General features: G+C 53.1%; 1 protein-coding gene across 2 annotated transcripts in view; it reads left to right on the top strand.

The window, feature by feature from the left end:
- The first annotated feature begins 175 nt into the window (after nt 1-175).
- The window catches only part of CHDH (choline dehydrogenase), a 28,529-nt gene continuing 3,744 nt past the window's right edge, over nt 176-24,960 (top strand). Inside the window, exons 1-8 of one of the 2 annotated variants that reach the window (XM_040628683.1) lie at nt 176-315; nt 4,486-4,545; nt 19,268-20,022; nt 20,622-20,773; nt 21,402-21,531; nt 22,519-22,653; nt 24,013-24,155; nt 24,570-24,672. In XM_040628683.1, coding sequence (XP_040484617.1) covers nt 19,320-20,022; nt 20,622-20,773; nt 21,402-21,531; nt 22,519-22,653; nt 24,013-24,155; nt 24,570-24,672 — 1,366 coding nt within the window. In that variant the 5' untranslated portion in view covers nt 176-315; nt 4,486-4,545; nt 19,268-19,319. The remainder of the gene's footprint in view (nt 316-4,485; nt 4,546-19,267; nt 20,023-20,621; nt 20,774-21,401; nt 21,532-22,518; nt 22,654-24,012; nt 24,156-24,569; nt 24,673-24,960) is intronic. The other variant, XM_040628682.1, reaches the window with a different exon arrangement.

A 24,960-nucleotide genomic window follows, 5' to 3' on the forward strand; every position in this document is an offset into this window, starting at 1 on the left:
TCGCCGGGATGGGCCGGGTCCCAGAGCCCCGGGGCACCTGACGGGCGGAGCAGCTCGGGCGCCGCACGCCCCGCGCCCCGCGCACACGTGCGAGCGCTGAGCGGGGGCGCTACTGCACACGCGCCCTCGGGCCGGCCCGGCGCAGACCCGGTGCAAGCCGCCCGCCCGCCGTTCCCCTCCAGGCCGCGCAGAGCGCGCCGTGCGCCGGCGCCGCCAGTTAGAGGGGAGCGGGGCGAGGGCCCGGCGGCCGCCGCCGCTCGCTCCTGCCGCCGTCGCCCGCCCTTCCCGCCGCAACCCCCGTCCCAGCCGCCGAGGGTGAGTAGCGGGGGGAGGAGGGGGCGCCCCGAGTCCCGGCCGCCCCGCCCAGCACGCCCCCGGCCGCAGTCCCGGAGCCCCGGGCGGCCTCTGGCCGCGGAGTGGGGGAGTCGGGAGGACCCGGGCTGGACGCCGAGGCTCGAGCCCCACTTTACGCAAAGGCCCAGCCCCCGAAACCAAAGAGTGGGGACGAGGGCAACCGAAGCCTCGTCGAGTTCTTTGGGGGCGCTAGTTCTTCGCAGGAACTAAGTTATATGTTGTTGGGACAGCAGAAATCCTCCCTCCCCCCGGCTTTTCTGGTGTGTGTTTATTTACACAAAACGAGTTCTGACACTAACTCCTGGGTCTCGGAAGGCGGAAGCCTGGGTTGCTGTGGGCTTGCAGCCGCGCGGCGCGGGTTTCGCTGTGCCCAGGAGTCCCGCGGCGCCGCCTGGAATGCAAATCCGGGGCCCGCCCTCAGATTCCGAGGGGACCCCTCGGTCCCGACTGGGCTCTGCGCCTGGTAGTTTTGACGCCCGCCGGCCTGGCCCGCCGGCTGCTGAAACCATCCCTTGAGACACAGTGATTTGGGGACAGGTTAACAAAAATTAGTTGGGCTAACAGTGGATCGCAGAGCTTGGAACCCTACTGTTTCAGCCCCTTCTGTTTGCAAAGGACAAGGTTAGGGTCACCCACTCAAGGCCACTTAAACTTGCAGGTGGAGTTAGCACCATTCTACAGATGCAGAGACCAAGGCCTAGAGAGGGCCCTGAGACTTATGCAGGGAGTTGTCAGCTGGCCAGAGCTTGACTTTGTCAAACAGCTGCTTTTGTTGAGGTCCTACTGCTGCCAGGCCTGGCTCACCTGTGGGGTTCAGATTTGGGCATACATGGACTGGGCCCAGCCTCAAGGTCACCTGAGGCTCTGGCCTGCGTACATGTGGGGCTCCAGGAGAGGTTTGTAGGGGATTGATCTGGTTCTTGACCAGGAAGAGTGGCTCAGGTGAGGTTGTTGGCTCATCCCTGCCTGGGGCTGGCTCACCTTGGGCCCCTTCCTCAACCTCTCTGAATTGCTTTGAGCCCTGTGGTCCCTGAGACCATTGTCAGCCCTGATAGTTATCTGTCTTCTCAGGAAACACCTGCAGGTGCCAGTACTGGGGTGCAAAGGTGAATGACACACAGGTGATGGGCGCTCGTGGACTGAGGATGAATGAGATGAGTGCACATTCAAGGGCACATGTGCCCGCCCTGCTGTGAAATTGCCAATGGAGACAGCCTCATAGACCAGGTGGAGATCGTGAACTTTGTCCCATGGTGCCAAGAAACGACAGCAGAGTTTTAGGTGTGGGGGGGCAGTTTTAAGCCTTATAAAGGCCACCTGGGTGGCTGTGCAGGGCAGTGGGGGGCCAGCCCCTCCGAGACCAGTGGGAAGGTAGCTGCTAACCGATATGCACTCCCTCAGTGAACCACTGAGCCTCTGTCGTGGGCCAGGCTCTGAGCTGTGCTGGCCTTATACATCTGTGTGCCCCAGCAGGCCTTGCTGTGGGAGCGTGGGACTGAGTGCGAGGGGTTCAGAGATAAGCAGGGATGCAGAGGTGAAACGGGGGGATAGGATTTGTGAGTCAGACATATATGGGGGTGCGAGAAAATCCAGGGGCGAGGGAGCAGCCCCCGCAGATCAAATGGGGCAGAGAGGTCAGGGTTGGCCTGACTTACATCACTGGCAATCAGGGGTGGCTTTGGCAAGAAGGGGAGAGACGGGCATGGGAGGAAGTGGGTTCAGAGATGGGAGTGGGGTGGGGGTGGTTTTGTTTTAAGAAAAGGAGAGGCAGGGCTTCTTTCTACAGGGGAAGGAACTGATGGGTGAAGGGGGGAGGTGAGTGTGGTGTGGAGGTCGCTGAGCATGTGGTGGGAGGGGGGACCCTGGGCAGGGGGTGTGGGGCACAGTGCCGACACCGCCCTGGCCCTCTGGGGCTCCCGGATGGTGATGATGCCCACGACCAGCTCTGCAGACAGGACTGCAGGGTGAGGCATTGGGGGGGCCTGCAGCCACAGCTGGTGTTCTCCGTGGGCAAGCAAGCTGTGTCTGCCTGTCTTCTGTGGGGGGGGGTCCCACACTGGCTTGGAAGGTCATTCCAAAAAGTGTCCTTCATGAGAGGTCCTTGTTGGTCAAGCACGCAGCCTTTGAGGGGCCTGCTGAAAGGGACACCGTCTGTTTGACTGCCTAAGCCCAATAACACTGTGGCCTTATAAACCGACGCAGGCCACTAAATACCCAGTGGTCCCCGCTTCCTCTCTCTCTGTGACCTGTGGCAAGTCACTGCTCTTCTCAGAGCCTCAGAATATCTGTTCCACGGAGCAGAGGAGACAGTGAAGTGGCATCAGCTCGAAGAGGTGACTTGAGCCTGTGAGGGAAGTAACCTTTGGAGGTCCTCGGACCTTCCCCCTTCAGCCATGGATTCTGCCCATTCCCGGTTTCTCGAAGCACCGCCGCGCAGTGTGCCCTCGTGGCTCGGGATTTCGGAGGCACCGGTAAATGCTCGAATGCACGGTGCACACTTTGCTCCCAGGTGGGGCTTACAGACCTGCCTGCCCAGGAGAGCCGGCTTGGCCTTCCTCCTCTCCCTCCTCTCCCTCCTCTGGTGGAGTGCCGGTCAGGGCCTCTGCTGGAGCCCGGGAGACCGCCCCGTCTAGTACCCGGGGCGCCTGACCCCAGACTCCCCAGGGCAGGCTCTGTGCTGCCGGCTGAGACACCAGGATTTGCCTGGCTGTGCTCCTCACCACTGCTGGCCTTGGGTGACGTTCTCCGTGTCTTGGAGCCTCAGTTTCCCTATCTATGGGGGGGAGGGTGCTGACATCTACTCTGCTGGCCTGGCAGGGCTGTTGGGAGCCTCTGAAGAGATAGGAAGAAAGTTGAAGGATTTCAAGATGTTGTGTAAATTTGGGGGCCGGGAAGGCAGGACAAAAAACCAGATTCATACTCTGTGACCTAAGTAAGGAAATTCCTTTGGACCCAAGTGCAGCAACAGCCTCAGGTTCTGTCACCTTTATCAGGCCTTTGTTTCTCTGCCTGGTCCATCCCCGAGACAACAAGGCCATTGAGGTTGTTGACATATCCCACGTCCCGGCCTCTGCCCAGATGGAATTTTCCACTTTGCTCCTTTTGCAAATATTAATCAAGGCCCTGACCAGTCAACAGTGGACTCATTGTCTCGGGAAGAGTAAGCAGTGTCTGGCTGCTTCCCAGGGCCCCGGCGGCCCACCTGAGCTGGGCCATGGGGCCGTTGGGAGCACCTCTGCCCTCGGTAGCCCTCCGACCCCTCTGCTCCAGCTGGTTGAGCTTTGCAGGGTCAAAGGTAACGGCTGCTTTGAGCCAGGGACGGGAAGCCACACGGAAGGCCCGCACCCCACTGTTCGCAGCAGGGCCTCCGACGGCGACCCCCTGCCCTGCTGCGGTGAGGAGGGCCCGGCCCCGAAGAGCGCGCTGGGACTCCCGCCTGCCCCGGGAGGAAGGCCCGCCAGGCCCCGGCCCGTGTGCACTTGCCCTGGCGTTTGCAGCTGTTGTCCCGCGGCCACCTCGAAGCCAGTCGGGACACAGAGTGGGCAGAGACCGCCGTTCTCCCAGAGCCCCATCTGCCCATGGGGTGCTGAAGGCGGCCCCACAGTGCTCTCAGGAGGGTTACCGGAGACGCCGGGCACGCGGAGCAGGGCTGCTGGTCTAGTTTTTGATCAGTGATACGTGAATTAACCTATTATCAGTGATACTATTATTGGCCGTGGTGGCACTTGACGGGAGAAGCAGCAGGGTGAGTGGAGCTGTGTGGGCAATAGGGCAGGGACAGGACCCCGGCCCCACTGGGAATGTGACAAAGTCGCCCGTGCTTTGGCTTGGCACTTTTCATTTTTCGAAGGGTGTTTTTTGGCTCTCACTTCCTTTTGCTCTCCCAACAAACGTACGAAAGAGGTGGCTCCTTTCCCATTTTATAGATGAGGAGACTGAGACCCAGAGGGCTAAATACACCACGAGTGGTGACTGCTTTGGGGCTGCAACCCAAGGATCTTGACCAGCAGCTCCTTTCCTTTCTGGAAAGCCCGTATCTTACTAGGGGACCGAACAGACATAAAGTCACTGTGTGAAATTGCTGTAAGAGTTTCTCAACTCTGACTTCGATTCTGGGCTTATCTTCCACAGACCATTGACAGCAGCGTGCCGGTGGCCGACTCTCTGAGTCCAGTCATATCTGGGAGTGAGGTGGGTTTCAAACACCATAACCACAGGGCCAGGGTCCCCTCTGCCAAGCGGGGATTTTCGTAACCTCCTGAAAAATCCAGCCGGGGTTCACATTCCCAGGATCTAAGTAAGATCCACATGTTATTCTTGAGAGTTCGCTCCCTCTTCCTCTGTCTTGTTTATTTTTCCCTTGAATCTGTTGAAGAGCTACATGGCGTTCCCCTGGGTGGGGTTTCTGGGTGGCCTTTTCCGTGCTCCTCTGACTTTCTTCTGAATTGGTGGGTGGATCCGGAAGTGTGAGCAGATTCAGGCTTGAATTTTTTGGCAAGGGGATTTTGTAGCTGCGGTGTCTCTCCCGATCGGATGGGGGCCCCCCTGATGTGGGGTGACTGTTGATACCATCCTGACCGGAGGGCACAGAGCCAGCTGGGAAGGCAGTACCTCCAGGGACAGTGCCAGCCGTGGGGCACCACTGGCCTCGATGGTCACTAGGAGCCGAGCTTTGTGCTCGGGTCTGCTCAGGCTGTGTCTAGAGTGACCAGGCTACATGGTCACTGTTTAAAGGGTTAACAGGTCCTTTCATGTGGACGGGCCCATTCTTTCACAACGCCGTCCGCTCTTGGTGGACAGTTAGGTTTTTTTTTTTTTGAAGATTTTATTTATTTATTTGACAGAGATAGAGACAGCCAGCGAGAGAGGGAACACAAGCAGGGGGAGTGGGAGAGGAAGAAGCAGGCTCATAGCGGAGGAGCCTGACGTGGGGCTCGATCCCGTAACGCCGGGATCACGCCCTGAGCCGGAGGCAGACGCTCAACCGCTGTGCCACCCAGGCGCCCTGACAGTTAGGTTTTGATCACTGCTTGCCAGCATAAACAACTCGGGACATCACGACAGACCCCTTCTGCTTGCTTTTCCATAGTCCTGAAGAGCTCTGTCCTGGTTAAATGCCTAGAAATGAGATTGTGGAGCCAAAGGGCTGCCCCTTTAAAGTCCTGATGTGTCCATTCCCTTCTGGAAAAGTTCACACACACCGCAGCTGTGCCCAAAGCAGATTCACTGCCATTGGCCTCACGCTGGTGCAGCTCCTCGAAGGCTGAAGCAGGTCTTGTGCCTCAAGCCTGGCTGAGACTGCTTAGTCCCTCCCCAGAGTTCTTAGCATCTCTTCTCGGGTTACCACTGAAAGCCAGGCCTTCGATGGCCCAAAGAGGCTGACCCTAGGCCGATACACTGCACAGGCCAGAAGCTGGAAAGGAAACACACACACACACAGATACACACAGATACACATGTGTGTGCCCACATATGTGCACACACGTGTGTGCGCCAAGAAATTGTGAAGAACCTGTTACCAGTGTTGTTTCAGAAAGTTTGGTCAGTTCTCCACCTGTAGGACTGTGGAGACACACGGTGTCCCAAGTGTGGGCACTCCTGAGATAAGAGATAAACATTTTATTCTGGGCACAATTCTATTGCAATTTGACTCCCACCCAAATTATCCAACTTGTTGTGTGATTGGTCTCAAGCTCAAAATTACATGGAAATTTGTCGTTCTCCAAGAAATTCTGACCATGAAATTTGGCAAATTATTCAATACCCATATTCACCGACTGAGTTTAGAATTTGAAATGAGAATTGTTAGTTGCTACCAAGCACTGCCGTGACGAAGGCTTCTAGCAACACTTAATAGGGTGAGGTGGCTCGTGCATTCGTTGCCCCTCATTGAATGTCATCTCTGCGCTCGGCCCGTCTGCTGTGTCCGTCACTGGACTTGGGGTGGGGGCCTGAACTGACCAAAGCCATGCTTCGCAGACAGAAGTGCCACAGGGACCCGGTGGCTAGCTCCAAGCTGACTGGCCGGATGGATGGGGTGGCTTGGTGTGGCTGCCCTGTGCCCCAGGAAGACCAATGTGGCACGAGGGTCTTCTCCCCTGGACTCCCCTTCCTCTCCTGCTCAGAGCGCAGGAGTGGACGGACAGGGCCCTAAACAGAGCCAGGGTTGGTCCCAGGAAACAGGGCGGGTCAGGGGTATAGGCACCCAGACTCAGAAGGAAGCCTTGGATGCCGCCTGACCTGTGGTAGGACTCCCCACCCACCCCCCAACACACACACACTCCCTCAAGTGGACACACGTGCTATCCTGGCTTTCTCTGGTTCCTTACCTCCACCCCCACCCCTCACTTTCCACACGGCCAATGCCAGGGAGCTCCTTCCCTGCCCAGGTAGCCCAGCAAAGTGGAAAGGGTTACTTCCCTGTCACTCCTGCCCCGTGATGGTCAGTCTGCCCACCCACCCGGTCTGGAAGTCTGAGAGGGCACTGCACTAGGGATGAGGGGGCCCCTGCCCCCAAGGAGTTCCCTTTGGGTAGTGAGCCCTCCCTCTGCACCCCCAGTCCCTCCACCCCCTTAATTTCCTTGCATACAGTGTGTCGTAGGACCTGTCACTTTCCAACACTGTGAGCCAGGAGCCTGAGTGACTCCTCTGCTCCCCCTAGCCCACACCTGCCTTCTGAGAGGAGGAGGGAGCTGGCGCCCTCAGATGGGTCTCAGGAACAGGGAAATGTTGCTCTGGGGTAGGAGCGGCCTGGGGCCTGGGCACCAAGCCTGCCTGGAGAGAAGAGGAAACCCCAACCCACCCCGCCCCTGGCCATGGGGCAGAGAGCTAGACCACGTGCATCCTGAGAAGGGGAAGTGAGAGTGCCCAGCAATCTCCTGTCTCCATTATTCAGCAAATCCTGGGCCAGGGATTCTGGGAGGGTTGGGGGGGGAGGGGAGGCAGAGGTGCCAGAGGGACTTTCCCAGTTTCAACAGAGGTGGGGACCAGACAGGTCCCAGTGTAGTCTGCCCCTGCCCAGAGGTTGGAGAGATGGGTGCCTAGTTGAAGGTCAGACCCAGAACTTTGAGAGCAATTAAAGATTCCTCCGTGGGGGACCATGTGGAGGGGTGTTGGAGGCAGAGCTGTGATAGGAGGTGGGGTTTGGAGTGACTGGGGTCAAGGAGAATAAGTGACCTACCATCACCCCGTGAATAAGGGACCTATCTTCACTTCTCCGCAGTAGACTTGGTGCCTTTTGGTAAAGGCGCCATGTTGCTTCCTAACCCTGTCGACTTTCATTATCAATTATTTCAGACCTTCAGTGGACCTGTCACCCAGGTTAAGACTCAAAGCATGGCAGGTGCTGGTGAAAACACCTGGGTCCACCCTACGCAGAGGCAATATGCTGGGCTTCTTTATACTTTTCTCAGTCATAGGTTTGAGTCCCTCAAACAACATCCAGAATTGTACGTGATACGGGAGGGGTTTTTGCAATCTTTTTTATTATGGCAAAATATACATAACATAAAAATTACCATTTTCACCGTTTGTAAGTGAACGTACAATTCAGTGGCAATAAGTCCATTCACAGTGTTGTGCAACCATCACTACTGTCCATTTCCAAAATGTTCCGTCACCTCAAACAGAAGTTCTGGACCTGCGACACAGTACGGGCGTACCTTGTTCTGTTGTGCTTTGCTTTACCGTGCGTCGAAGATCTGTGTTTCTCACAAATGGGAGTTCGCAGCAACCCCACATTAAGCAAGACTTTTGGCGCCATTTTTCCAACAGCATCTGCTCACCGCATGTCTCCGTGTCACAGTTTGGTAATTCTCGCGGTATTCTGAACTTTACTATGCGTTATAGTGACCTGTGATCTTTGATGTTACTGTCGTCATTGTTGTGGGGTGCCACGAGCCGTGCCCGGGTGAGATGGTGAACTAACCTGTAAATGTTGCGTGTTCTCACTGCTCCACCAACCTGCCATTCCCTTTCTCCCGCCCTCCCCTTGGGTCTTCCTGTTCCCTGAGACAAAACAGTATGGAACTTAGGCCCATTAATAACCCTACAATGGCCGCTGAAAGGAAGAGATCCACGTCTCTCAGTTTAAATGGAAAGCTAGAAATAATGAGGCTTAGCGAGGAAGGCATAGTGAAAGCCGAGACGGGCCGAAAGCTAGGCCTCCTGAGCCAAACCGTTAGCCAAGATGAGAATGCAGAGGAAGTCCCTGAAGGAAATTAAAGGTGCTACTTTAGTGGACACACGAATGATAAGAAAGCAAAACAGCCTGTTGCTGCTGTGGACAAAGTCTGAGTGGTCCAGAGAGAAGATCGAACCAGCTAACACAGTCCTTTAAGCCAAAGCCTAATCCACAGCAAGGCCCTCACTCGCCTCAGTTCTATGAGGGCTGGGAGGGGTGGGGAAGCTGCAGGAGAAAAGTCTGAAGCGGGCAGAGGTGGGCTCCTGCGGTCGAAGGGAAGAACGTAAAAGTATAAGGTGAAGCAGCAAGCGCTGACGTGGAAGCTGCAGCAAATTATCCGGAAGATCCAGCTCAGCTAATTCACTAAACAACAGATTTTCAGTGCAGATGTACCAGCCTTCTATGGGAAGAAGACGCCATCTTCTATGGGAAGAAGACGCCATCTAGGGCTTCCATAGCTGGAGAAGAGAAGTCAATGCCTGGTCTAAGCTTCGAGGGACAAGCTGACTCTCTTTTTAACAATGAGGGTAACTGGTCACTTTAAGGTGAAGCCGATGCTCATTTACCATTTGGAAAGTGCTAGAGCCCTGAAGAATTATGCTAACTCTGTGCTCTGTGAGTGAACATAAAGCCTGGATGACAGCTCATCTGTTTACCACATGGTTTACTGAATATTTTAAGCCCGCAGTTGAGACCCATTGCTCATTAAAGAAGATTCTTTTCAAAATATGACTGCTCATTGACAAAGCAGCTGGTCACCCGAAAGTTCTGATGGAGATATACAACAAGATTCGTGTTGTTTTCCCACCTGCTCACACAACATCCATTCTTCAGCCCATGGCTCATGGAGTAATTTCAACTGTCGAGTCGTATTATTTAAGAACTATGCTTCATAAGGCTCTAGCGATTCTAGATTCTAGGTAGTGATTCGTCTGATGGATGTGGGCAAAGTCAATTAAAAACCCTCCGGAAAGGATTCACTGTCTGGATGCCCTTAAGAGCATGTGTGATTCGTGAGAAGAGGTCAAAATAGCAACATGAACAGGGGGCAGAAGAAGCGGATTCCTGCCCTCCTGGAGGACTCGGAGGGGTTCAGGACTTCCGTGGAGGAAGTACCTGCAAATGTAGTGGGAACAGCAAGAGAACCAGAATGAGGAGTGGAGCCTGAAGCTGGACAGCATTGCTACGATCTCACGATAAAACTTGAACGGACGAGGAGCTGCTAATTCTTAGGGGTTAAGCAAAGAAAGTGGTTTCTTGAGCTGGAATCTATTCCAGGGGAGGATGCTGTGATGATTTTTGAAATGACAGCAAAGGATTTAGAATATCACATAAACTTGGTTGAGAAAGCAGCAGTGGGATTTGAAAAGATTGACTCCAATTTTCAAAGAGGATCTGCTGTGGGGAAAATGCCATCAGACAGCGTCGCATGCTACGGGGAAACCATTTGTGAAGAAAGCAAGATTCTCTCAGTGCAGCAAACTTCTCTGTTGTCCGACTTAAGAAATCGCCACAGCCACCTCCCCCTTCAGCAACCACCGCGGCGATCAGTCAGCGGCCATCAACAGGGAGGCTGGGCCTCCACCAGCCGAGAGATTACGACTCTGTAAGCTCAGATGACGGTTAGCATTTTTTAGTAAAAAAAAAAAAAAATTTTTAAATTAGGGTATATACATTTTTCTGGCATGATGCTATTGCACACTTAATAGGCTACAGTATAAGGATGAACATAACTTTAAAAAAAATTTTTTTATTATGCTAGTCACCATACAGTACATCCCCGGTTTCCGATGTAAGGCTCGATGATTCATTAGTTGTGTATAACACCCAGTGCACCATGCAATACGTGCCCTCCTTACTACCCATCACCGGTCTATCCCATTCCCCCACCCCCCTCCCCTCTGAGGCCCTCAGTTTGTTTCTCAGAGTCCATAGTCTCTCATGCTTCACTCCCCCTTCTGATTACCCCCCTTTCTTTATCCCTTTCTTCTCCTACCGATCTTCCTAGTTCTTACGTTCCATAGATGAGAGAAACCATATGATAATTGTCTTTCTCTGCTTGACTGATTTCACTTAGCTTATCTCCTCCAGTGCCGTCCATGTTGCAGCAAATGTTGAGAACTCGTTCTTTCTGATGGCTGAGTAATATTCCATTGTATATATGGACCACAGCTTCTTAATCCAGTCATCTGGGAGAACATAACTTTTATACACACTGGGAAACCAAAAACTTCATCTGACTCCCGTTATTGTGATATTTGCTTTATTGCATCGGTCTGGAAGCAAACCGGCCGCATCTCAGAGGCGTGCCTGTAACTCCCCATTTCCTCTCCTCCCAGCCCCTGGTCACCTCCAATCTACTTTCCGTCTCTTTGAACTTCTCTCACGTAAGTGGAACCATACAGCAGTTGTCCTTTTGTGACTGACTTATTTCCCTTCACATAGTGTTTTCAAGATTCATCCGTGTTGTAGAATTCATCGTGTTAGAATTCTGTTCCTGTTTGAGGCCGAATCCGGTTCCGTTGCCCGGACGCACGCCTTGCTCCTTCAGTCCCCTCTGGACGGCCACGTGCGTTTCTGCCTTTCTGCTACTGTGAACGATTCTGCTGGAAACACTGGAGTACAGCTGAGACCCTGCTTTCAGTTCTTTGGGGTATCTATCTAGGAGTGGAGCGGCCAGATCACATGGTGATTGTATGTTTAACTTTTTGAGGAACCGCCAAACTGTTGTTGTTGTTGTTGTTTCGCAGTGACTGTGCCATTTTACGCTCCAGCCAGCAGTGCCCCCGAGTTCCAATTTCCCTACATCCTTGTCAACACTTGTTATTTTCCTTTCTTTAAATTTTATTTCAGACATCCTAATTCTAGGTTTATTCATATTTTCTGTTTCTTCATAATTCATTTTGGGGAGATGGTGTATTTCTGGGGATTTGTTGGGGGTTTCCATCTGGGTTATCTAATTTGTTGGCATACAGTTATCCATATGCTCTCTGATAATCCTTTCTATTTCTGTAAAACAGTAGAGATGTCCCCGCTTTCATTTCTGATTTTACTAATGTGTGTCTTTTCTCTTTTTTTCTAATCCAGTCTACTTAAAGGCTTGTCTTTTTTTTTTTTTTTTTTTTTTTTAAAGAATCAACTTTTGGCTTGATTTTCTCTATTGTTTTTTTGTTCCTTATTTATCTCTGTTCTAATCTATTGTTTCCTTCCTTCTGACAGCTTTGGGTTCAGTTTGCTCTTCTTTTTCTAGTACCTTAAGATGTAAAGTTAGGTGGGTTGGTTTTTTTTTTTTTTTTTTTGAGATCTTTCTTCTTTTTGCACGTACGCATTTACAACTAAAAATTTCCCTCTTCGCACCGCTTTTGCTCCATTTCATACGTTTTGGTGTGTTGTTTTCATTTTCCTTTGTCTCTAATATCCCTTGTGATCTCTTCTTTGACAAATGGTTTAAGAGTGTGTTATTTAATTTCCACATATTTGTGAATTTTCTAGTTTTCTTTTTGAAACCGACTTCTATTTTCATTTCATTATGATTAGAAAAGATACTTTGTATGATTTCAGTCTTTCTCAATTTATTAAGATTTGTGGCCTAATACAGATGTCTGTCCTGGAAGAATGTTCCATGTGTACTTGAGAAGAATGTCTGTTCTGCTGTTGGTGGTGGCGTGTTCTGTAGCGGTCTACCCGTGGGTTTATGGGGTGAAGGCATCTATTACCTATTGGTCTAGCTGGTTACTCTGTCCATCGGACTACAGAAGTCTCCATTTACTACTGTAGAATTATCTGTTAATCCCTTCAAATCTTTTAATGTTTGCTTCATATATTTTGGGGCTCTGATGTTAGGTATACATAAGAATTACACATTTTATTTTTTTTGTTTTTGTTTTAAAGATTTTATTTATTTATTCGACAGAGATAGAGACAGCCAGCAAGAGAGGGAACACAAGCAGGGGGAGTGGGAGAGGAAGAAGCAGGCTCCCAGCAGAGGAGCCTGATGTGGGGCTCGATCCTATAACGCCGGGATCACGCCCTGAGCCAAACGCAGACGCCTAACCGCTGTGCCACCCAGGCGCCCCCAAGAATTACACATTTTAAAACTGTATTTATGTAAAGGTTTTATGTAGGTCACACAATGCATAGTTTGCTTTTTCTATTTGAATATGTTTCTAGGATTCGTTTGTGTTGATGTGAAGTTCTGTGTCCCTTCATCCTCACTGTTCTGTGGAGTTTCTCTGTATGACTCCTGCAGCTACTACGGCCTTGGTATTTCCATACACGTGTTGAAGTCAGCATGTCAATTTCTACAGAAAAAATTCTGCTGAGATTTGATTGGCATTGCATCTTATCTATAAATCAATTTAGAGAGTACTGACATCATAACAATGTTAGGTCTTCCTGTTCATGCTATCTTTTTCTATTTATTTAGGTTATCTTTAATTTTTATCAACAGTTTTGTAGTTTTCATTGTATAAGTCTTGCATGTATTTTGTCCAATTTACTCCTAAGTACTTCATACTTCCTGATGCTCTTGTAAATGGTATCGCTTTGTTTTCTGGTTGCCCCACAGAGGATGGGATCAACCCTACCCTCCCACCACCCAGGATTTGTTTGAATGTTGAGACTGATGACATCACACATATATCAAGAGGCTATGAAAAGGCTTATTTCTCCATAATGGGGTTTTCTGGGGAGAGCAGTGCAGACACCCAAGTTGGTCCAGGATAGCTTGAGCGAAGGGAAGGGTAAATGGCTCTGGTTTTCATTATGTTTGGGGAGTGGGCCCAAGGTGGAGATTCCTATATATGGGTTGGATTTGCAGGATTTGAACTACTCCCTGCTCCTCCCCACCCACGGCAGGAANGCCAGGGCTTTCTTATTGACTTGCCCAGATACAGGGCGAGAGGGAGGGTTGGAGCTTAAAGCTGTCAGTGGTCAAACATGAAAAATAAACTCAGTCTTTATTACATTTTTTACATTTAAATTGCCAACTGTTAATAGTATATAAAAATGCAGTTGCCTTTGTATGTTGACCTTGTATCCTGTGACCTTGCTAAATTCACTTATTAATTCTAGTCGCTTTTGTAAATTCCTTGGGGATTTCTATGTAGATGATCATGTTATCTGTAAATAAGGACATTTATAATTCTTTCTAATCGGTATGCCTTTTACCTTTATAATAATTAATTAACCTTAAAATTCTGGTTAGGACCTTCATACAACGTTGAATAAACAGTGCTCAGATTGAATATCCTTGCCTCATTCCTGACCTCAGGGGGAAAGCTTTTAGCCTTTCCCCATTTAGTACGAAGCCGGCTGTAGATATCTCGTAGATCCTCTTTATCGGGACGTTCTCTGTCATTCCTTGAGTACACAGCGATTTTAGGGACAGAATATGGAATATCGCCAAATGCTTTCTGCAGTAGGATGGTCACATGGTTTTTCTTTTGTGCTTTCTTAATATGATGAAATACATTGAGTTTCTACTGTTGAGCCAACTTTGCATCCCCGGGTTAAACTCCAGTTGGTTACAGGTGGGTTGCCGGATTTGATTTGCTACAATTTGTGTTAAAGATTTTTGCATCTTTGTTCAGTGATGGGTCTTGGTCTGTAGCCTTCTTGTGGTCTTTGTCTGGTGTTGGTGACAGGTTGATGCTGGCTGTATAAAAACGAGTGGGAGAGTGTTCTCTACTCTCTTTTCTGTAGCATTGGTATTATTCTATCTTGGATGTTTCTTAGATTTTACCAATGAAGTCCGAAGTTTTCTTTGTAAGAAGAGTTTAAATAACGAATTCAATCTCTTCGATAGATACGTGTAGCTATTTAGGTTACATAGTTCTTGAGTCAGCTTTGAGAATCTGCCTTTCAGTTATCACATTTTTGGGCGTAAAGTTTCCACGTTACCCTTAGATCGTCTCTTCCTCATGGACTAGGCAGAGATGCCTCCTCCGTCGTTGCCGATGTTGGTAATCTGTGTTACCTCGCTTTCTTTGGGCAGATGTTTATTATTTTATTGTTTTAAAGAACCAAATTTTGGTTTTATTTTTTTCTATTTTTAAATTTGTTTTCGATTTTACTTATTTCTGTTGTTGTATTACTTATGACTCCTGTGGGATTTTCTTTTTTCTGATTTTTTTTTAAGGGTAAAAGTATAGATCATCAATTTGAGATCTGGCTTTTTTTTTTTTTTTTTTTTTTTAGATTTTATTTATTTATTTGACAGAGAGAGAGACAGCCAGCGAGAGAGGGAACACAAGCAGGGGGAGTGGGAGAGGAAGAAGCAGGCTCCCAGCGGAGGAGCCTGACGCGGGGCCCGATCCCATAACGCCGGGATCACGCCCTGAGCCGAAGGCAGACACTTAACGGCTGAGCCACCCAGGCGCCCCTACCATCTTTGTTTTAAAGTCTATTTTGTCTAATATAAGTATTGCTGCCCCAGCTTTTTTTTTCCATTCCCGTGAAATATCTTTTTCCACCCGTTCACTTTCCGTCTGCATGTGTCTTTAGGTCTGAAACGAGTCTTTTGTAGACAGCATATAGATGGGTCTTGTACTTCTTATCCATTCCGTCATCCTGTACCTTTTGATTGATGCATCTATCCATTTAAAGTAATTATTGATAGGTGTGCACTCATGGCCACTTTGTGAATTGTTTTCTGGTTGTTTTGGTAGTTCTTCTCTATTCCTTTCTTCTCTTACTCTCTTCCCTTGTGATTTGATGACTTTGTTTTTTTTTAGTGTTCTGCTTAGTGCCTGTGTGCTTCTTTTTTGGCGTGTGCTTGCTAGAAGGCTTATACCGTCCTGTGTCTAAGAGTCGGTACTAAGCTGGTGGTCACGTAAGTTTGAACGTTTTCTGAAGCCGCTACATTTGTACTCCCCTCCCCCATGCTTCAATGTATATGACATCAGCGTTTTTATCTTTTTATTTTGTGTATCCCTTAAGTAATTTTTGTATATATAATTTTATTACTTTTGTCTTTTACCTTCACACTGGCTTTATAAGTGATTAATCTACTACCTTTCTGTGTTTGCTTTTACCAGGGATGTTCTTTCCTTTCATAATTTTCTTCTAGTTATGACCTTTTATTTTCCTCTTAAGGAGACCCCTTTAACGTTTCTTATAAGGTTGGCTTAGTGGTGATGAACATTTCCAACTTTTATTTGTCTGAGGCGCTCTCTCTCCTTTAATTCTGAACAATAACCGTGCCGGATAGAGTACTCTTGGTTGCTGGTTTTCCTTTCAGCACTTCGAGTGTTACCATGTCACTCCCTTCCTTCTTCCTGCAAAGTTTCTGCTGAAAAATCTGGTCATAGCTTTATGGGGGTTTTCCTTATATGTAACTGTTTGCTTTTCGCGTCACGATTCTCTTTCATTTTTGCCATTTTAATTGTTACGTGACTTGGTGTGGACATCCTTGGTCCTCAGGTTAGAGGCTTTTTGTGCTTCCTGGACCTTGGATGTCTGTCTGCTTCCCCAGATTAGGGACATCTTCAGCTATTATTTCCTCAAATAAATTTTCTGCCCCATTCTCTCCTCTCTGGGAGCCCTTTAATGTGAATGTTAGTACCCTGGATGTTGACTCAGAGCTCCCTTAATCTAGCCTCATTTTTAAAATTTTCTTTTTGCTGTTCAGCCTGGGTGCTTTCCACTACCTTGTCCTCCAGATTGCCGATCTGTCCTCCCGCATCCTCTAATCTGCTGTTGATTTCTTCTACTGTATTTTTCAGTTATTATTCCGCTCTGATTTGTGCCTTTTTATGTTTTCTCTTTGTTGCCATTCTCTCTGACCTCATCCACTCTTCTCAGTGAGCGTCCTGTGGCCGTTACTGTGAACTCTGTAGCAGGCAGATTGCCAATCTCCATTTTCCTTAGTTCTTTTTCTGAGATCCCATCATCTTGTGTTTGGAGTACGTTTCTTCTGTAGCCTCGTTTTGTCTGACTCTCAGTGTTGGCTTCTGTGTATACAGTGGGGCCTTTTGTAGAGGGCATCCTGTAGGGACCAGCAGTGCCATCTCGCCTGGTCACCAGAACCAGGCACTCAAGGGGTATCCCTTCCTGTGCCACAAAAGTTGTGACATACTGATGGGCATGGCTGGCCCCTAGTGTGGCTGCTTGACTGGCTCGGCTGCAGCTGCTGTGGGTGCGCTGATGGGCGGGGCTGGCCCCCAGCCCAGCTGGCTGCAGCGACCGGCTGGGACTGCTGCAGGCACACTGGTGAGCGGGGCTGGCTCCTGGCATGGCTGGCTGAAAGCCCAGCTATAGCTGCTGTGGACACACTGGTGAGCAGGGCTGGCCCCCGGGACGGCTGGCTTAGAAAACCCAGCTGTGGCTGCTGCAGCTGTGCGGGGTTAGCCCATGGCAAGGGCTGGCTGAAAGGCCTGGCTGTAGCGGCTGCAAGCATGCTGGGGTATGGTGCCGGCTCTCGGCTTCCCCAGGGCAGGAGTCACTTTGGAGGGGTGCCAGTCCGAGCCGAGGCTGCCTGCTGGGTGTGCTGGGACAGGAGCCTGGTTGGAGGGACACCTGCTGGGACAGGCGGATTGGGTGGTGTGGGTCCCCAGGGGAATGCTGGTGGGGGGCAAGCAATGCCAGCAAGGTAGATAAAGTATCAGAAGTGGCTCCTGCGAGCGTCCCGCCAGCTGGGCTGAAGGAGGGCAAGAAAAATGGTGTCACCAGCACTTCGGTTCCTGGAGAAATCTACAGATCACTGGCCGTTCAGCAAACGTGTTAGAAGTAGTCCGTAAATCTTCATGTGTAAGCCAGGTGCTCTTCCAACTGCTGCTCCTGCGCTGGGTCGCAGACTGAGCAATATAGCATGCTGGCCCTTTAAGAGCAGACTCTTGGTTTCCGATAGCCCTCCTGCTCTCGGAGAGTGGAGCCTCACTGATTTGCAAAGCCAGACAGGACAGGGGCTCATCTTCCCAGTGCAGATCCCAGGATGGGGGAGCCCCATGTGGGGTTTGATCCCCTGGCTCCTCAGGGAGGACTCACGTGCTTGTGATCGTCTTCTCATGTGTGGTGGGAAACCCACCGTGGTGCCAGGGTTTCCCTGACTGCATCTCTGCCCCCCTCCCCTTCTTGATAGGGCCTTCTCTTAATGTTTTTAGCTGTGGAAGAGCCGTTCTGCCAGTCTTCAGGTGGTTTTCAGAGTAAGCTGCGTTCTATGTCCTTGTTGCCCGTGTGTGTCTGTGGGAGAAGGTGAGCTCGGGGCCCTCCGCCACCATCTTCCCCTGCTCTTCGTCTGTATCTCCCACGTTTTTATTGAATGCAGGACCTTGTGTGTAACAGGATAGGAGTGACTAAGGTAAATAGTATTTACGCCTAGAAAAGGTCATGCTTTTTATCCGACCAGATCTTTAGTGTGGAGTGTCGAGCCAACCCAGTTGGGAGTTGAGTGATGGGCACCACTGGGGCTAGTATGGGGCCTGGAGTGCTGGAAGGCTCTTCTGTGTTCCTGCTCTCAGGGGGGCCTGGGGCTTCTTTCTCGTGTGCCTGTGTAAAGGGGGATGGGCTCTTTCCTTACACTCCTCTCTTAGCCTGCCTCGGGTGGTGGTCCGTGGTTGGTGGTCGGGGGTCGGGGGTCGGGGGTCGGCTGCTGCCGTGAGCCTCCAGGGCAGGCTCCCGGAGGGGGTGGTGGATGGATCAGCGGTTTCTCGAGGTTCCTCGGCTCTCTTGTGGTGGCATCAGTCTTGCGTGCCTGGCCCTCGTGTGGGGCTTTCTCAGACATTCTTTTTTTTTTTTTTTAAGATTTTTATTTATTTATTCGACAGAGAGAGAGACAGCCAGCGAGAGAGGGAACACAAGCAGGGGGAGTGGGAGAGGAAGAAGCAGGCTCCTAGCGGAGGAGCCTGATGTGGGGCTCGATCCCATAACGCTGGGATCACGCCCTGAGCCGAAGGCAGACGCTTAACCGCTGTGCCACCCAGGCGCCCCTTTCTCAGACATTCTTGTGTCAGTCGAGTGCGATAGCCTGGTTCTTTTCCGGCTCTGTGCACTGAGCATGTTGGGATTAATTTGCACGTTGTTGGGAAAGGCGGCTCCGAAAGCTATTGGCATTTTGTTGCTCAAACTCCAGCACTCTACAGAGTGATCTCTGAAGACCTCTGAGCCCACCCCTGCTGAAAAGCCCTCTAGCTCACCCCATGGCCCTCACTCAGGTCATAGGCTTTGAGCTCTGCAGCCTCAAGCCTCACACCCTGACCTTCCTTTAGTTACTTAAGTCTCATCTGTCCCCCAAACCCCAGACCATCCGTTTTGAGGGCAGATGTCTTGTTCTCCGTGTACTGCTAGGGATGAAATGTTCCTGGCACGTGGTAGGGGCTCAGTAACCGTCTTAAAGTTACTGAGCAATGAGTGCAACCCCGGAAATCCATACCGCCCCTGCATGCCAGCAGCCAGACACCTGCCCAGCCTCCAGGTTCATGTACACATGTCACAGGGAAGCCTCGCTGGGGACCACCCCACCTCCCAAGCTTGGGGAGGAGCCCCTGAGCCCCCAGCCCTGTGCTTACGAGTCCTGGCACAGTACCGTTCTCGTCTCCTTCTACCTCTGCTCCCTCCTCCTAGCTCCCCAGTGCAGGGTCATGCCAGCCAGGCCTGCCCCTCCGGGCCCTGGGTGGGCACTTGGTGAGCCTGCAGGGGACCTTTGCGGCACTGGGACTGCTGTCCCAGCCTGGGGCTGATTTCCTGCAACGTGCATGCAGAGTTAAAATTCTAAAGCTTCTTTTCCTGTTTTAGGAACAATCATCGCACTCCTCTCGGTGGATGTACGAGGACTTGGGCTGGAAGCATGTGGCGTGTCCTGCGAGGCTGGAGGGGAGGGCGTCTGGGCCCCTGGGGAGCTGTGGGGTGGCAGCGGCCCCCCAGCGTCCGCGTGCTGTCCAGTGCGGGCTCCCGAAGTGGGGACGAGTACAGTCACGTGGTGGTGGGGGCGGGCTCCGCGGGCTGTGTGCTGGCCGGGCGGCTCACCGAGGACCCCGACAAGCGCGTGCTGCTGCTGGAGGCCGGGCCCAAGGACATGCTCGCGGGGAGCAAGCGGCTCTCGTGGAAGATCCATATGCCCGCGGCCCTCGTGGCCAACCTGTGCGATGACAGGTACAACTGGTGCTACCACACGGAGCCACAGCCGGGCCTCGACGGCCGGGTGCTGTACTGGCCCCGCGGCCGGGTCTGGGGGGGCTCGTCGTCGCTCAACGCCATGGTCTACATCCGCGGGCACGCAGACGACTACAACCGCTGGCAGCGGGAAGGCGCGACGGGCTGGGACTACGCGCACTGCCTGCCCTACTTCCGCAAGGCGCAGAGCCACGAGCTGGGCGCCGGCACGTACCGCGGCGGCCAGGGCCCGCTGCACGTGTCGCGGGGCCGGACCAACCACCCGCTGCACCGCGCATTCCTGGAGGCGGCGCAGCAGGCCGGCTACCCGCTCACCGAGGACATGAACGGCTTCCAGCAAGAAGGTTTCGGATGGATGGACATGACCATCCACCAAGGTAGTGCACGGCTCGCATACCCTCCCTAGTTTTTTTTTTTTTTTTTTTAAACCATGCTCCATCACAGCCCCATCCCTCCTGCCCCCTTCATGGTAAGTGAGGTTTAGTAAACTGGGGCTAGAGGAGGCCCAGATGACCGAGGGATCGCACCCCCTAGAGCCCACAGAATACCGCCCATAGCCAGTGAGAAACCGTTTGGAGACAGACTTGGGCATTCGCTAGGCCTCTGTTGGCCTGGACAGTCAACTCTTTGACCGAAGAGCCCAAAGTCCGAAGAGACTTGCAGATGAGGAAACTGAGGCACAGGGCACCGAAGTGCCTTGCTCAGGGCAGGACAGAGGCAAGGCCTGGGTTGACCCAGGGCTCCTGCCTGCCTCCAAAGTGTTCTCACCCCCTTTTATTAGCTGCTCCTGCTCGGTCAGCCTGTGGGTTTTTCCACCCCCACGTGGATGTGGATTTCAGTCCAGCAGGGACTTGTGGGCTCAGACTGACTTTGGGAGGCCGAGCTCCCAGTGTCCGGGGAAGGTCAAATCCCATCCTCCTCCAGCCCCTTTCCCGTGGGCGGGACCTGTGCCTGATCGGCTTGCTCTGTCCTGCAGGCAAGCGCTGGAGCGCAGCGTGCGCGTACCTGCACCCAGCACTGAGCCGCCCCAACCTCACGGCCGAGGCCCAGACGTTTGTGAGCAGGGTGCTGTTTGAGGGCACCCGCGCGGTGGGCGTGGAGTACATCAAGAACGGTCAGAGCCACAGGGTGAGTTCCCGCCAGGCCGGGGCAGTGGACACCGAACGGAAGGAGTCAGTGTGGGTAGCTGTCGGACTCTGGTACCCAGGGCCTTGGATGAAGTGGCGGTCTGGTGGGGGAGGGGGAGGAGCCGTCAGGCCAGCCACCTGCAAAGAGCTCACCGAGGCCTGGGGGAGCTTCTGTCTGCCCCTCCCCCTCAGAGCAGTCACCCAGTTCCTTCCCTACCGGTTCAGAAATCGCTACGTTTATAGTAAGACTTTAAAAACCATCAGTGTGAGCGTGCTCTGCATTTCTGCACTACGCTGCCGCTCAGCAGCGGGTCAGGATCCTCCCGCATCCACGTGGCGATCCGGCTCGCTGCTGCTGCATTTAAACCGCTTGCTTGAGTGCTTGCTTGCGTGGATCCCGTGTAAGCGCGGCAGTCCTGTTTTCAAGACCGTCGTTGCGCGCGGCGGTCACAGAACATCAGGAATCGCACGCCCGCGCTGCGCCTGCCGAGGGCTTCACAGGGCGGCCCGCTGAGCCGCCTCTGCCTTCCTCGGGGGCTGGGGAGCAGGGACATCAGGCCCAGGCCAGGTTCTTGGGGCTCCGTCTGGCTTCTCAGGAATTGTGAGCTGCATGCCTGTGCCTCTTCCAGGCTTACGCCAGCGCGGACGTGATTCTGAGCGGGGGCGCCATCAACTCCCCGCAAGTGCTCCTGCTCTCGGGTGTGGGCAACGGGGACGACCTCAGGAAGCTGGGCATCCCGGTGGTGTGCCACCTGCCCGGTGAGCCCCCTCTCCCCAGCCCTCAGGGGGACCTCTGTTAGTAACAGCCCTTATTGGAGTTCATTAGCGTGGAGTGGGGCCAGGGCAACTCCTGTGTTCCACGAACGGTCCCATTCTTCCCACGAGCCTCACTGGACACCCCTACCCCTGAGGGACCCCAAGTCTCTGTGTCGTTTTCTTCCCCTTCCCTGGCCGTCCTGTCCCACTGGGCAGTAATGCCCCTCCATCAGGGAGCATCGCCCACGAAGCCCACTGGGCCAGGCTCAGCTGTGTCCCCAGGGCAGCCCTGCGGTGAGAGGGGTCCAGGCCTTTGTGTGTTCTGTCCTCAGGACTCAGCAGCAGCCCTGACGTTAAAGATGCCGACTCAGTGCTCCAGAGCGTGCTTTTCATGCTAAGACAATGGTCCCAGGCCTGAAGTTTATCCTACAAACAGTTTTTGATTCCCATTAGGGGCTCTTACCTCTCTCAGAACCCAGGCTCCCCAGAAATGACCCTTTCTGCATGGAGGCTTCATCGTGAGAGGTGTGTGAGAGTGCCGTGACAGTGGCTGTCCAGTGTCCCCTCGTGCTTAGATACAGTGCCCAGCACAACATGGCCTGATTCCCTCTTTCCCCATGCCATGGGTGCGGGTGGGGCTGTCAGTCCCTCAGCTCACAGAGTGGCACCTGCTGAATGCCGGGGCCCTGCCCTCAGGGAGGGTGCTGCCTGGCAGGACAGCCTCGGGATGGTTCCAGGGGCTTCCCTGGGAGTGAGTGACAAGGGCAGGTGGCTGTGGCATCATGAGAGGACTAGACTTGGCCATGAGTGTAGGGCTGGAGTCCGGGGAGCTGACCTTGAAGCTGAGACCCAGGGAAGGAGCAGGAGCTGGCTTGTAGATAAGTGGATGGGGGTGGGGGGAAGTTTTCAAAACCAGGGGATGTCGAGAGGCCAGAGGCAGCCAAGCCCCCCTCAGAAGCCATTTTTCCTAACCCCTGGCTCCCATTCCAGGAGTGGGCCAGAACCTGCAGGACCACCTGGAGGTGTACATCCAGCAGGCGTGCACCCTCCCCATCACCCTGCACTCAGCGCAGAAGCCCTTGAGGAAGGTCCGGATTGGTCTGGAGTGGCTCTGGAAGTTCACAGGTGGGCGTGCTGGTCCGGGACCTTTGTGGAGCGGGTCTGGGGGCAGCACGGCTTCCTTCCTAAGGTGCTGTGAGAGAAGGCTCTGGTCAAGTCACTTACTCCAAGCTTAGCTCTGCCCTTGCCTCAGCTTTCCCATCTGCAAAATGGGGATACACAGTCCCGTCTGGCAGGCTGTCGTGAGAACCTAATGCAGTGGCCCAGGGCCGGTCCCGGGTAAGACTCAGAGCCTGGGTGCCCCTCTTCCTTACACATGGACAGGGGTGGCCTTGTGCCGGACGCCCTCTGGGGTCTAAACAGCCAGGAGAAAAGGCACAGTCAGCATCCACTTCTCAGCAGTTTGCTGTTTTCGGAGTCCCAGTGTGCTGCCCAGGCCAGGAAGTGGTGCTTTCAGGCCCCCTTAGCATGGTTTCTCCCACACCTCCCAGGTACTCTGTGCTGTGCCTATGGGGCAGGTGCCCTCGGGGAGCTTACGCGCTGCTGGGATCCATGGAAAGAAACCACATAAATGTGCTTAAGTTTTAGGATCAAGATGTTAGTAAGGTGGAGGCTGAGAGGCAGGAAGATGTACCAGGGCGCCAGGTCCAGGCACCTGGGGTTGGAGGAACAGATATGTCGGGCCAGGGAGACTGCAGCACGTTGAGGAGGAGGCAGGGGTGTGATGAAGAGCTCTTGATCTCGAGGGTAGGCCGGGGCACCTGCGCGGAGGCCCTGGGAGCTGCCGGTGAGGAGGGGTCTGAGCCGGGACCGAGGGAGCGGCGGGTGCTACTGCCGAGTGGGTAGATCCCAGAAGAGTTGGGAGCTGAAGTCAGGGAGGCTTTCTGAGGGTCAGATGGGGGGCAACAAAGAGGAGGAGGAGGGGGAGGCAGGGACAGCTCGAATGTCTGACTTAGGCCTTATGTGAAAGAACAGCCTGTCGGAGGGCACCTGGGTGGCTCAGTAGGTTAAGCGTCTGCCTTCGGCTCAGGTCCTGATCCCAGGGTCCTGGGATCGAGTCCCACATTGGGCTCCCCACCACCCCCTCCTTGCAAAAATAAATGAAATCCTAAAAGAAAGAAAAAGAACAGCCTGTCAGGGGTGGAGCCCGGGCCGGAGAAGTTGGGGATGCTGGGCGACACCAGGCCTCACAGCTGGGTCGGTGGTAGGGGAGTCTAGGGGGAAGAAGGCAAAGCTGAAGCCCCTTGGCGTGAGTGGATACGGGAACCTGTGGGGTTGGTGAGCCCACCTGAGGGAGAGAGGCCAGAGTTGAGCTCTTGGGTCAGGCACCAGAATAGGGCCAGGAGGAGCTACCAGGAGAGGGGAGGCCGGCCCGCCTGCCATGCCCCGATTCACGCAACTGCCTCGTCCTCTTCTCATCCTCAGGGGATGGAGCCACGGCGCACCTGGAAACAGGTGGGTTCATCCGGAGCCGGCCTGGGGTCCCCCACCCGGACATCCAGTTCCACTTCCTGCCATCCCAAGTGATTGACCATGGCCGGGTCCCCACGCAGCAGGAGGCTTACCAGGTGAGCGGGCAGCATTCTCACTGCAGCACGGCCCTCAGAGGGCGAGTGCGGGAGCCTGCGTTCTGCCCTCCAGCTGCTGAGTCGGGGGGAGAGGAGGGGCCTGGACTCTCTGGGAGGCCGTGCCCAGAATGGGGTGAGGCAGTGGAGGTAATGGCAGATGCGCCCAGCGGCCATGGGGTTTCCAGCCCCTGAAAGGTCAAGACAATCAGGTATAAAGCCAGGAAGCAGGAGTGATTCGGGGAGGTGTTTTCTGATCACTTGTGGAAGGGGGGAGGAGGTGAGATACAGACAGATGCTAAAATATGTCTGCGGTTAATTGGCTTGGACATGGAATCCCCTCCCACGGGAAACCCCAGGGCCTAAGCTGCCGAGTCAGGAGGTTGAAGGAGGTCCCGCTTCCTCCGGTTCTTCTAGGTGCATGTGGGGACCATGCGGGGCACGAGTGTGGGCTGGCTCAAGCTCAGAAGTGCCGACCCCCGGGACCACCCTGTGATTCAACCCAACTACTTGTCAACAGGTAATTCACCCCCCTTGGTCTCCCCCAGGCCTGGGCTTGCCAGGTCGTTCGTTCAGTGGATGAATGAATGCCTTTCTGGGGTTCACATTTGTCTCTGAATCTTACCCCTGAGACACAAGTCACCCTCTGCCCCCGTCACTCTGGGCTATACCCTTGTACACGCTGCTCTGTGTGCCCTGGGATGGCCTCTGATGCAGCAGAAGAGAGCTGCAGCTTTCAGAACCACCTACCAGAAGGTGCACGGAGATCTGGCTGTGTGCACAGAGCTCCCGGAGCGTTTGTGCTGCG

Source organism: Ursus maritimus, unplaced genomic scaffold, assembly GCF_017311325.1.
Source record: "Ursus maritimus isolate PB19 unplaced genomic scaffold, ASM1731132v1 scaffold_14, whole genome shotgun sequence".
Lineage (NCBI taxonomy): Eukaryota > Metazoa > Chordata > Mammalia > Carnivora > Ursidae > Ursus > Ursus maritimus.